We start from the raw sequence: 12,304 nt of genomic DNA on the forward strand, positions 1-12,304 counted from the left end.
TGGTGTGTCTTCTTGGCTAGCTGCTGCCTGCTCACAGAGTCAATGGCTATAAGGCAACACCTTCTGATAGCAGGGAGAGCTCTCTCCTGCAGTGACTCTGCACTTTTTTGTTATGTCCCCCTAATCCAGACAGGCTGGGTGGCCCACTCAGGTGAGTCAGGGGATGGAGGTGACGCTCCCTCCCCAAGCCCCGCTGCCCAGGGCTTAAGCCTGAGCCTGAGGTCCACTGCCTGGGGTGAAGTCCAGTCATTGGCAGACCCTCTGAAACCTGCTCATGAACCCCCAGGGGACCACAGACCCCCAGTTGAGAACCAGTGTCTTATATGATGCAAAATCTTTTTGGTCACAAAAAGACTCTGCCTAACCTACATCCAGTTACATTGATGAGAAGGGGATTTATACCAGCATACCTAGTCCCACAGGGGAAGGAGAATAAGCTACATCCAGTATAAGTCATCTTTATAGTGATAAAAGCGTCCCCTAGATTTTGTACTAGATTTTGTACTGATGTAGCTATCTTGGTAAAAAAATCAGGCCCATGACAGAAATAGTTATACGGGTAAAAATACTGTGTACAGACCAAGTCTAAGAGTAAAGACGTTATAATACAAACATTTACTTCTCACTCCAGCCTACATCTGAGGTCTTTAGACAATGAGAGCAGAAAATATCCCTCCTGCTCACCAACTCCCTCCTTAACTGTTAAGGAAACATAGGATGATACATGTTAACGAATGATCTTCATTTACATGCTAATTTGTTTTTTTATCAGTGGCACAAGGTGACAATTGTTTAACTGCCATGAAAAACTAACCCAGAACAAGATATGACAAGCATGTATTGGCAATAAAAATCAGCAAAGAGGAAAGCATAGTTTATTTTGATGTATAAAAAGTACTCAAAAAAGCGCCTATCTAGCACTTTGCACACCTTGGTCTTAATAAAATAAAATAATAAAAGCTGAAACAAGAAGCTAACCACTTCAACTGCTCCCTAAAAATTCAGTTCACAACAGAACTCCTCCCCCAACCCCATTAGCTCCCTTTACATTGCTCCCTTCACAGAAAAGCCAATGGTTACACCTTGTAGTATGCCCTGAAGGTCAGCAGATCCAGGTTATTACAGGCAACTGTATAGGCAGCAATGCAGAGCACCAACGGGACGTGCTCTGCCAAGAAATATGGCTTAATAAGCAGATTGTTGTTTTGTGTATCTGTTTAAGTTTACCAGAACTCTTGATTTTCATTTATTAAATATTACAGTTTTAGTATAACAATCTTTTTTCCCTAGTTTGTTAAAACCATGTTACTGTCCAAGAGATAGACATATGTTTTTGCTCTGCAGAGCCACCCTCATGCATATCCAGGAAGTAAGATGAAATAACCGATAAACTGGCATGCATATATAGTTGAGCGTAAAGGAATTTATTTGATTTGTGGTTATAGATGTTGAATTAGCAGTTAAAACTATGATGGGCAGGTCTGCAAGCACCAGATGAGAGGTTCTTCAGGAAAGGAATTAATAGAATTTCAACCTACTTTTGTATCATAAGATGCTTTATAGTTTATTTGCAAGCTAAAGTTTTCAAACTCAGTATGAACACAATAACACAATGAGATAAGAAACAACTAAAATGGGCTGGATATAGAGGGGAGAGGACTACAGCAAAACAAAGATGGAAAAGGTCTATACTTGGATAAGATTGGAAAGTGCTGGGCAGCACTTTTTGCTCTCTCAGTGGTTTACCAACATTAACTGATCCTCATGACATTCCTGAGAGGTCATCCCGTTTTAGAGCAGGAGGTACAAATATGATAGAGGGTTAAATGACTGGTCCAAGAAAACAGAAATAGCAAATGACAAAGCCAGAATTACAACTCAGGAGTTGTTCGGTACCAATCCTGTGCTCAGACAAGATTTCTCTTAAATACTAAACATGGGAAAATTGTTAAGGCTAGACACAGAACTATCCACACACGGACTGGCTCTATTAGCCCCTCCAGCAGTGAAACTGTGGACCAGATGGGAGTCAACTCATAATTTCTGTATATTTGCTACCCATTGGCTTTAGGCCCAGTCTGCATGCAAAGGTGAGCCAAAATGTAACTGAAGATGTGTTTTTAAATCCATTTAAATTGGTGAAAAACCCTGCATGGACACTGTTAATGAGATAGAAATTTGGCTTATATTGATTTGGCTTCAATCAATTTCTTGACAGCTTAAGATAAATCAATATATACCAGGGTTAAATTAATTTAAGAGGGTCCACAAAGGAGTTTGCAGCAATTTAACTCAACAGGTTTTTAATATCAGTTTTAGTTAAACCAGTGTGACTTGTGTGTGAAGACCAGTCCCAATTTGTATGGTGGGCTCAGAAACTGGGATTCTTGAATGAGGAAGTGTTCTGGTGGGAGGGAGGCAAGACTATATTGTTAGGAGAAAATGAAGAAGACTCTGCTATCTGAAGGAGAGAGGAGGGGAACCAAAGAAAAGACATAAGAAATAACGAAAACAGAGTTTCTAACAACTAAGACCATACTACAGAATAGTGGCTTCCCTCTCCTCTACCAATGTTCATAAAACTTCACTGTCTATCAACATCAGAAGACTTTTCTGAAGGGGCTGAGAAAAGAGGAAGACGAGGAGAAAACATTGGTGAAATCATTTTTAAAATAAAGATATATGAAAAATCTTTAAGTACAGCATATACAACCTATATGACTATTATATGACAATTCATAAAATACTACAGAAGCAATATATATAATTGGTGGATTTTCATTTTTAGTCTTTTAGCTTTTGGTACAAAGTAAAGATAAAGCCCTTTTTCACTGTGCTTTTTTACAACTTCCTTCCATGAGATAATTAATTTTTCTTCTCTCTCTCTCTCTCTTTTTTTCCCCAATCTGCTTGTTCATAAGGTCTCTGTTAATCAGTCACTGTGGAGGACAAGGCTTCAGAGATCAGGATGGAAATCCAGCAGAAAGAAATCCTGTTGCAAAGGATAGCTGTTTTCATCCAGCACAAAATGGCTCCTAATGTCCAACAGGTAGGATGCTTCAGTGTCTGCTAGTAGGGAGTGGCACAGGTCTGCCACTATCATGCCATAGGTAGTATCTGAGGGAGGCACTGCAAAAGACAGTGAACCAGAGAGTTATGCTTCATTGTTATCATGCTAACATCTACACTTGAGTTCTTCCCCCAAGCCCCAAAGAGCTGCCATTGTAATGTCACATCCTCCGATTAGATCTCCTCCTTGGAAGAGATAAAACACAGGAAAAACCGCTCAGCATTTCAACAACACTGAATAATTAATTTAGTAATTAAAAAAAGTATACCTTTTCCTAGAAGAGTTTTGCACAGGTTCTGATTTGCTGAGCCTGTCATTCATAAGCTAAACTACAATTCCTGTGACTTACCCTATAGCAGCTCCCAAGCAGGAGGTCTACTTTGAGGATGTGTCAGCAACACGGGAGTTCTCAGCAAGACACCAACAACATTTGCAGTTATATACATTCTGAAACTATGGCAGTTATTTTTAAAAATTGAGATGAAAATCCATATTATATATATATATATATATATATATATATATATAATATTTATATACATATATATATACACACGAATGTACATACACACACACACTCTCTCTCTCTCAGCTCGTAACTGTATTCAGCTATGTAATGTTATAATTAAGGCTGTGAGTTTGTCACGGAGGTCATGGAAGTCATGGATTCCGTGATAGTCTGACTTCTGCAGCAGCCAGCACGTCTAGCTTAGGTGCAGTTCAAGCAGCCCCTGCACCAGACGCACTGTCCGCTGCTGGGGCAGTTTTGGGCCTCCATGCCCGCCGCCCCAGCAGCAGTGTTTGGGTGTGGGAGGGGGCAGGGGCACTAGACGGAGTGAGGTGGGCTCTGGGCGGTGCTTACCTGGGGGACTTCCTGGAAGCAGCAATATCCCTCTTGCTCAGCTGCTAGACAGAGGTGTGGGCAGGCAGCTCTGTGGGCTGCCTCTGCCCAGAGCGCAGGCTTTGCAACTCCCATTGGCCAGGAACCCTCCAGCACTAGCACAGGTCCTGGACCGTGCGGTACTGCTCGCTCCCCCCAAGCAACCAGGCTGCCCTCCCTCAGCACTCACGGGGCCCCCGGCAGTCCTCCCCCCCAGCCAAGTTTTATTCACTGGTATTTTTAGTAAAAGTCACAGACCGGTCACAGGCCGTGAATTTTTGTTTGCTGCCCATGATCTGTCCGTGACTTTTACTAAAAATATCCATGACTAAAACATAGTCCTAGTTATAAATAATCATCTCACAATACCTCCTGTTACCTAAATTCTATTCTGAACTTCCTAGATCTCTCACATTTGTCTTTTGTGACAACTACAATATTTGCCTTCAGGATTCTGAACAACTGATCAATGTTTATAAACTTAATTCCCAAACATTATTAGTCTGGAATTAAGTATAAATGTCTGACAAATCCACAGTGAAACATATGCAATTCTTTTAAAGCTAAATGTTACATAAAACCTCAGAAAGATCATACCAAACCAGATCAATGTCCTGGCCTCTGGTGTGTGTGGGCAGTAACTATAACTTTGTTTCAGTTTAGTGTTTCTGGTTTTGTGTTGCAGTTGATTGTTCTTCTAACAAATGATGTATGGTACAGTACCTATGAATCTGTTCAACCAGTCTGCAGGAATATTCAGGAAGATTTTCTCCATTAACTCTGACACCACTTGAATACAAATCTCACATCCTTTGTCTTCTGCAGTCATCAGGGCTGGTCTAAATCAGAAAACAGATTCCCATACATGCTTGCATTTGAAATGGTTTTATTTTTGCAACAGAAACAAAATTTATGGTCAAGGTAATTAAATATAATATTGCCTTTATTTACCTAATATTTTCATCTGGTAAATCTCTTTTATGCTCTTGATTTCTGCCAACCTGGCAGTCTAATGGATTCTCTAATGGCTGTGCATGATGATGCCATAGAATTATCAACCAAGCTGGGATTTTAGAAAATAGGGATAGATTTATGCTTTTCACAATCTGTGCTTTAGATTGAAAGAAAATGAAATTTCACCATACAACACGTTTAGGGCCAGACCCTCAGATGATGAAGCTGTGGAGCTAGGCTGATTTGTAGAGTCCTGCACGGATACAAAGTTTGTGTCTGCATCCAACCCGCAATCCACAAACATGGTCTCCGGATATCCATGGATATAAAACAAATATCCACAGATTTGTAGGGCTCTACTGATTTGCACCAGACCGAGTATCTGATACATTCTTCAAGCTCAAAACCTTAGTCTTGAGATTAAGATTCCTTAAGAAGATGCCAGGAGAATTGATAGTTCTGTGATTCAATGGGAAATAACTATTTCCCTTCATCACTCAGAGAATGCACTACAGCCTTTGGCAATTCAACTTTGTTTCAATTAAATGTATTAACATGAGTTATTCACTCCGAGCCAAAAACTGCCATCTTTAGCGGGCACAACTTCCATTCAGCAAAGGAAAGTTGTACCTTAGTAATGATAACATCTGGCCTGACCTCCACAAACAGAAAGGGCATTTGTTTCCAAAGTAAGTTGGCAAGGATATAGTCATAACCGTTTTCTTTAACTAAGTTTTCTGGAGGTTAAAAAAAGTGTAGATATTTTTAACAGAGGGTGAAATGCTAAATTCTCTACTGCCCAGAATGAGCACATCAAAGATGTGTGTGTGTGTATATATATGAGAGAGAGAGCATAAGAGTGCACAAGTGTGCTTACCATTCCTGCCACAATTTACAATTAAATTATAGCAAAAACAAATATAGTCAAGTGCCTAAAGCTATGGCATTTCAGGAGCCAAGGACATTCTCTGCTTTTAACTCCAGACCCTTGACCAGTGATTCAGCCTAATCAGCGTACTCTCTGTATGCAAGCAATTAAGCTAGCAGAACCTGTTGGCAGCTTAGCAGTCGTTTCAGACTCCCTGCTGAAACTTCTAATCAATTAAGAATAAATTGCAATATCAAAGAGAAAAAGAGTCAGATGTTTCTATTTCAGAAATAAATAAAAATGAATAAATAATGAAAATAGAACAGTAAGTTTTAATTAATTTATGGTTTTATCAGTTTTTGATATTACTCTTGGAGCCAGTGACAATTTAAAAATCTTTAAAAAAATTCTCTATTAACTTTCACAAACTAAATTAATTATTTCAAGTGTATAACAGAATGTCAGCCACAGAAAGCTTTATCATCAGATCTAAAGAAACAGAAAATAATCCCACATTTAGAGACTCATCCTCACTCTCCCAATTAATCATATGAAATCGATTTTTTCCCTTTTCTAATATATTTTAATTGCTCACATTTTGGATCTTTTCTTCACATTATGTCTCCTATTTTGGTGCTGACATCACAATGTAGCCTACCAGCGTAAACAGGATAAACATCAAGAAATTGATTCTCGGAAGTCCATGTGTTCACAGCAAAACTAAGAGTTCATCACTCTAATAAGCAAGCTCAAAGCCCATAAGACTACACAAGGACTGACCAATTGCATTTATATTTAGTAGAGTTCCCAACAAACACTGACAAGAACTAAGGACATTGCAGGATTCACTGTAAAAGACATTTGAGAAATAGCCAAAGGTATAATTAATCTATAATGACACCAGCTATCACATGCAGATATTAATAAGTATAATGCTAAGAAATATATATATAGCTTATTTTGTTCAGGCAAATATTAGATAGATAATGTAGATAATTCAGAGTCAAATCAATAATAATTTGAACTTCAACCCTACGTTTTTTAGGTGTCTGTCTGACTCCTTGTTGGAATGAATATTTTAATGCTGCTGGAGTTTCACTGTATTGTATCATTAATTGTGATAAGTATCCAGAGCCTTGGATAAGTGTATTTTTAATCATTTTAAATCTAAATAAATAAATACAATAAATAAATAAAAGGCAGGCACAAAATCATTCCAAGTCTGGGTCTTTACAATGGATATGCCCACATCTCAGGGGCCACCACACTAGGATGGCATGAGGGAGACAGGAGAAAGGGAAGGAGTCACTTCAGTAGAAGAGATCTGCAACCACAGATAAGGTACAACGTAAGAAAGGCAGATTTCCTTAGCTCCAGTGTGTTGCATCCTATTTGGGGTAGGTTTGGCTGTTATCAGGATTTATATAATAATTGAGCAGGAAATACAAGGAGAAAATGCACCAAACTGCACTACCTTTTAATGCTTAACGTTCAACATTTCTGCAGCAGGTAGTTAAGTTGATTGTGCCTGTGACATCTTCTCTATGGGCAAATTCTTTGACACACCATCTGCTATCCCCTTAACACTTAGGGCATAGCCATATTTCTTTGAACCACATCTCATTATCTAAACATGGACAGTCCTGGTAAATAATTCAGATAGGAGACCTCTAAGAAGTTAGTGAGGAGCTATAGAAAGTGGTGTTGGTGATATTAGCTCTGTGCTGCTGAAATCTGTTGGATTAAATAAAATCAAGGCCCTGACCATGTGGTCTTCAAAGATCTGGTGATACTTTTAATAACCATAGTATCCTGGCTAAATTCTAAATTTGGGTACTGCTATTCTGCTTCCTCAAAATTCTCCCAGTAGTTTTAACTGGAGGCTATATACTCAATTCCCTAAGCTGTTATGGAGAATTGTTGTTGAACAGATGCAATGTTTTACTTCAGAAGAGATGGTTACATTTCCGTGTAGATAGTTTAGATCACTTTGTGATCCTTGGACATATGTAAGTGTAAGTAATTATTAGTGGCTTCCAGAAATGCCACTTCCACACCTTGACTGCAATATAAGTCTTTAAACCACACCTTGAAGTCTTTAAACCACGATTTGAGGACTTCAGTAGCTCAGACATAGGTAAGAGGTTTATCGCAGAAGTGGGTGGGTGAGATTCTGTGGCTTGCCTTGTGCAGGAGGTCAGACTAGATGATCATAATGGTCCCTTCTGACCTTAATATCTATGAATCTATAATTAATTTAGATACCTTTTCAGGGGAACATACCAAGACCTGGTGCTTCAGGTCTTTTTTAAAAATGAGGAAGTTAGTTAAAATTGCCTGAAGGGAAGAGTTAGGAAATCAAAGTTCATATAATCAGCTAAAAAAAAGGAACAAACTTTATCGAAGATGTCGATTAAGAAAAAATTTGAATAAATACCTAGAGATATAAAGATAAACAAGAAATTCTTTTAGTGCATCAAAAGAAAGAAGCAAGGGTCTGTGGGACCATGACAATGTAAAGTGGTAAAATCAAAGAGGTTAAGAAGACTGCAGAGAAGCTGGATTTATTTCCATTTTTTTTTTAAATCACAAAAGATGAGAAAAACCTAATTGGGGGATACTTTTTAAGATAATGAAAGTAAAGCACTATCCAAGGCAAAAGTAACCAAAAAAAGAAGAGGGGATTCTGTTCTGTATAAGATTTAGTCTGATTATTCATCTTCTATGAAATTGTGGGCATTCATCCAATATAGTTTACTTCCTCCAAAAATATGGAAATAAGTAACTGTCCACTGGATTTCCTAATAAATTCAAATAATCTCCTGGAGAAACTGCTTAACTGCAAAAAATCTTTACATCAGAGATAAGCCAGAAATGATTTCATTTTAGATTTCTGAAATGCAAAATATTGCGTTTTGCATGGTATCTTTCTTACAAATTGTATCCTTAATACTTTGTGGGTGAGTCTTGTTGCCTCATCATTTCTGGGATTCTCAGGGCAGTGGGTTAACAAACTTAGGTAGATTTCTTTTTTAGACTGGCTCTGGACAAAACTTAAAACTTTTGCAATCCACAGTACAAAATAGATTGCGGAAAAAGCCTTTAGTGGATCAGATGAGGCATTTGGAAAAGATTTACATTTACTTGGTTCTGCTTATTCTGGGATGCTGCCTTATCTCAGGTTCTTAATTCAGACTTTCTTCCCAATGTCATTTAACTTCACTGAGAGTCTGTAGCGAGGCAAGGACTCACTGGTGCAGCGCCTCCTGCTGGTTGTCCTGGGAATTAGCTCTTTTCAGCCTTCGGAGGACCCTCTGCAGGCTGGTGACTCGCCTGCCACTGGCCCCGTGTCCCTCACGAACCCCAGTGCCCTTTACCTCAGGATCCTGTCCCCAGCAGTACCCCCACACTCTGTCTCCCCTCCCAGGGGAACCCCAACCCTCTAAACCCACCTTGCCTCAGTGGCTACTGCCAGTCATCATCTAGCCACCGCTCACTGGGGCAGACTGCAGTGTAATGGCCACTCACAATTGACAAGGGGTTAGGACCAGCTGCCTCAGCCTATTCCCAGGCTGCCCCTCCACAGCCCAGTACCTTTCTGGGCCTTTACCAAGGCCTGCGGCCTGGGAGTTTACCAGGCTGGAGCTCTCCAGCTCCCTTTGCCCTTCCCCAGCACTGCTCTGTTTCAGGTACCTTGCTTCCTGGCAGCTAGCCCTTCCCACTCCAGGGCGAGAGTAGACTCCTCCCAGCTTCTGGCCCACAGCCTTCTTATAAGGGCCAACTGTGGCCTGATTGGGGCATGGCCCCAGCTGTGGCTGCTTCCTCCAGTCAGCCTAGCTTTTCCCCAGCTGCAGCCCTCCCCACAGCTGCTTTAACCCCTTCAGGGCCAGAGTGGGGTGACCACCCCGCTACAGGGTCTTACATGGTTTAATAAAAATCAACATCTTGTTGTAATACCTAGAAGTAATTTTTTCAAATGTCTGTCACTCTCAAATCAACCTTCTGTTTGGTGCATGACACAACGACTAAGACTATGAACTAGGCGTGGGATTTTCCTGCTCACATACACATACTTCAGCTAGCTCGATGAAAGCTAATGCAAATATAAATAGCAATGTAGTCACAGCAGCACAGGTAGCGGCAGAGGACCAGCGTAGTCACACCGAATTCATACCCACTGGTTTTAGGTGATTATGTACTTGGCATGACCAGCTCAATGAGAATAAGTGAAAGTATGTGTATGCGAGCAGGGGAATCACACTCCTAGCTTGGAGTGTAGACATAGCCTATGTCAGTTTTTATTTACAGTAACATACCACAGAAAATACTGATCTGTAATTAATCTCTTTTGCACAAGTACTATATTTTCTAATATGGCTACTTTAAGCAACTACAAACTAGATATCCAGCTACAATTTGGTGACCATGGAGAGAGAATATATATAGCCACCTCTGTCAAGTCAAACATGCTCTCTAAAAATACCCCTAAAATTCACTAATGGTACAGATAGGTACTGGGAAACTGAGTATTTTCATTCCATGTTACCAGAATACTCTCTAATCCTTAAATGCTGCCAGAATTCCAGCTCTTCACAGCAATATACAACATATACAAGTTTTCTGGGCCAAAACAGTCTGATGCTATGTGTACTCCATTTAAAGAAACCCCTGAGGACTAAAGCATATAACCCCCTAGAACTAAAACAGGCATTGTGTGTGTAATTCCCTGTGCACTGGGAATCTGTTTGCTCATTATTTCTGGCACTACTGTGTTCTAACCAACTAACAAAGTGCTGTTAGCTATAGATAAAGAAAATATCTTCTGGCTGTGTGCCACTTGAAGGAAACACTATTACATATTCATCCTCCATAAAGAAAGTAGAAGGAGGGGAGGAAAAGGGTAGATATCTGGGATAAAAACATGGAAAGAGGAAGAAAAGAAATAGCATTGTGACCCTTGAAATTCAAGAGAGAGACATGATTAGAAAGAATAGTAAACTTTTCATACAATCTCCCTTAGTTGACAATATTTTTTCTGGGCCATTGTAATCATAGCCCAGAAGGAATATGGTTTATTTTTATTATTTATTTATTTGAGTTTTTAAAATACAACTGTAGGCACCCATTCAGTGCTCTGGGCTCTTAGTCCTTAAATTAAAAATCTAAAACAAACATTTATATATAAACACCGTAATAGCCACGTCAGCCCATGCCATGTACAGCCTAAGTCAATGGGGGGAAATATGAGCTTTATAACATGCTGGAAGGTTACTAAACCTGGGCATGGGCAGATCATGGTTGCATTTCATAAATAAAGATTAAACATTGAAAAGGAAAAAAAAAAATCTAGCCCAGGCTGTCAAAATATTTTATAATTCTAGGGATAATGATGTATTTGTTGAGCTAACTGTTTTAATACCTTATCAGCTTCTTGTGCTGCTACTGAATCAAAATCAGATGCTATTTCATGTTAGACATTTCCCTTGCTTTGTGAGACACCAGAAGAAACACAAACAAATGTACTATGAGATATTATCTTATTCCTAATTATGCCCTAAAAATTAGTGAAAGTGTTTAAGATTATGAATATGAATTAGTTAAAAAGAGACCTGTTTAAAGGTCACAGATGATCCATATTAGAACTCTTCATATAACAAAGTACAAACAACATGCAGATTATAAAAATTTGACTCGCAAAAAAGGTTCAAGGAGCAATTCTGTTTCTGAAACCACCAATCATGCTGAATTTACAACACTCTCATGCAAACAGATTTAAATAACCTTCTGAAGAAGTCATGGGGGATATGATTCAGTGGGCTAAGGAGAAAAATGTTATTTGATCTCAATCACGAATATTAACTATTTTAAATTGAACCAATTTTCACATTTCATGCTCTTACAAAAATACAGAAATAGAGGAGAACAACATGTTTTGTTAAAAAATTGTATCTCATTCATTTAGATGAGATGTCTCTCTGGTGAAGCAGGGGAAAGAGACTTCTCTTGTTAGCATGCACTAAGTAGTGTTACAACACGCAACTTGGAATTGCTATTAAGATGTGCATATGTTTTACTAGAACACCAAAGACCAGAATGTCAATGTGAAAACATTAGATACAACTACTCTTTAAAAAAGTTATGGGTTCAAGGTCCACATAAAGGCTCAGTCTCAGGAACTGATATACAATGCAACTCTAGGAGATTGTCACACCATCATTGTGCCAGCCTTGGGTGAGAGGTTACACAGATGTCCTTTAGGCTCATCTTGAAAAGAGAAAGTTAAAAATTTCCATGGCAGGGGCACCTTATTTTATTTATATCGTGAATCTACCATATTTCTTTCATGCTCTTACAAAAAGTTGAAAAACAAATATAAAAAAAATTTCCTCTGATAAAATGTCAACATTATTAAAAGAAATCTCTCCCTGCTGAACAAAACCAAACCTTTTTCATTTAATTCATGCTAATAAGAAAAGACTGAGTAAACAGATAAACTTTGCAATGTGCCCTGAAAGTCATAATATTTGGCCTG

At 39.0% G+C, this 12,304-nt stretch overlaps 1 protein-coding gene across 9 annotated transcripts in view; it reads right to left on the minus strand.

Moving 5' to 3' along the window:
- Window positions 1-1,405: 1,405 nt before the first annotated feature.
- SHLD2 (shieldin complex subunit 2) overlaps window positions 1,406-12,304 on the minus strand; it is a 76,193-nt gene continuing 65,294 nt past the window's right edge. For 8 of the 9 annotated variants that reach the window (XM_073353340.1, XM_073353335.1, XM_073353339.1 and 5 more), the window contains 2 exons: window positions 4,674-4,789; window positions 1,406-3,129 (listed from right to left, as the gene is read on the minus strand). In XM_073353340.1, coding sequence (XP_073209441.1) covers window positions 2,957-3,129; window positions 4,674-4,789 — 289 coding nt within the window. In that variant the 3' untranslated portion in view covers window positions 1,406-2,956. The remainder of the gene's footprint in view (window positions 3,130-4,673; window positions 4,790-12,304) is intronic. The other variant, XM_073353342.1, reaches the window with a different exon arrangement.

This window comes from Lepidochelys kempii, chromosome 7 (assembly GCF_965140265.1).
Source record: "Lepidochelys kempii isolate rLepKem1 chromosome 7, rLepKem1.hap2, whole genome shotgun sequence".
Classification (NCBI taxonomy): domain Eukaryota; kingdom Metazoa; phylum Chordata; order Testudines; family Cheloniidae; genus Lepidochelys; species Lepidochelys kempii.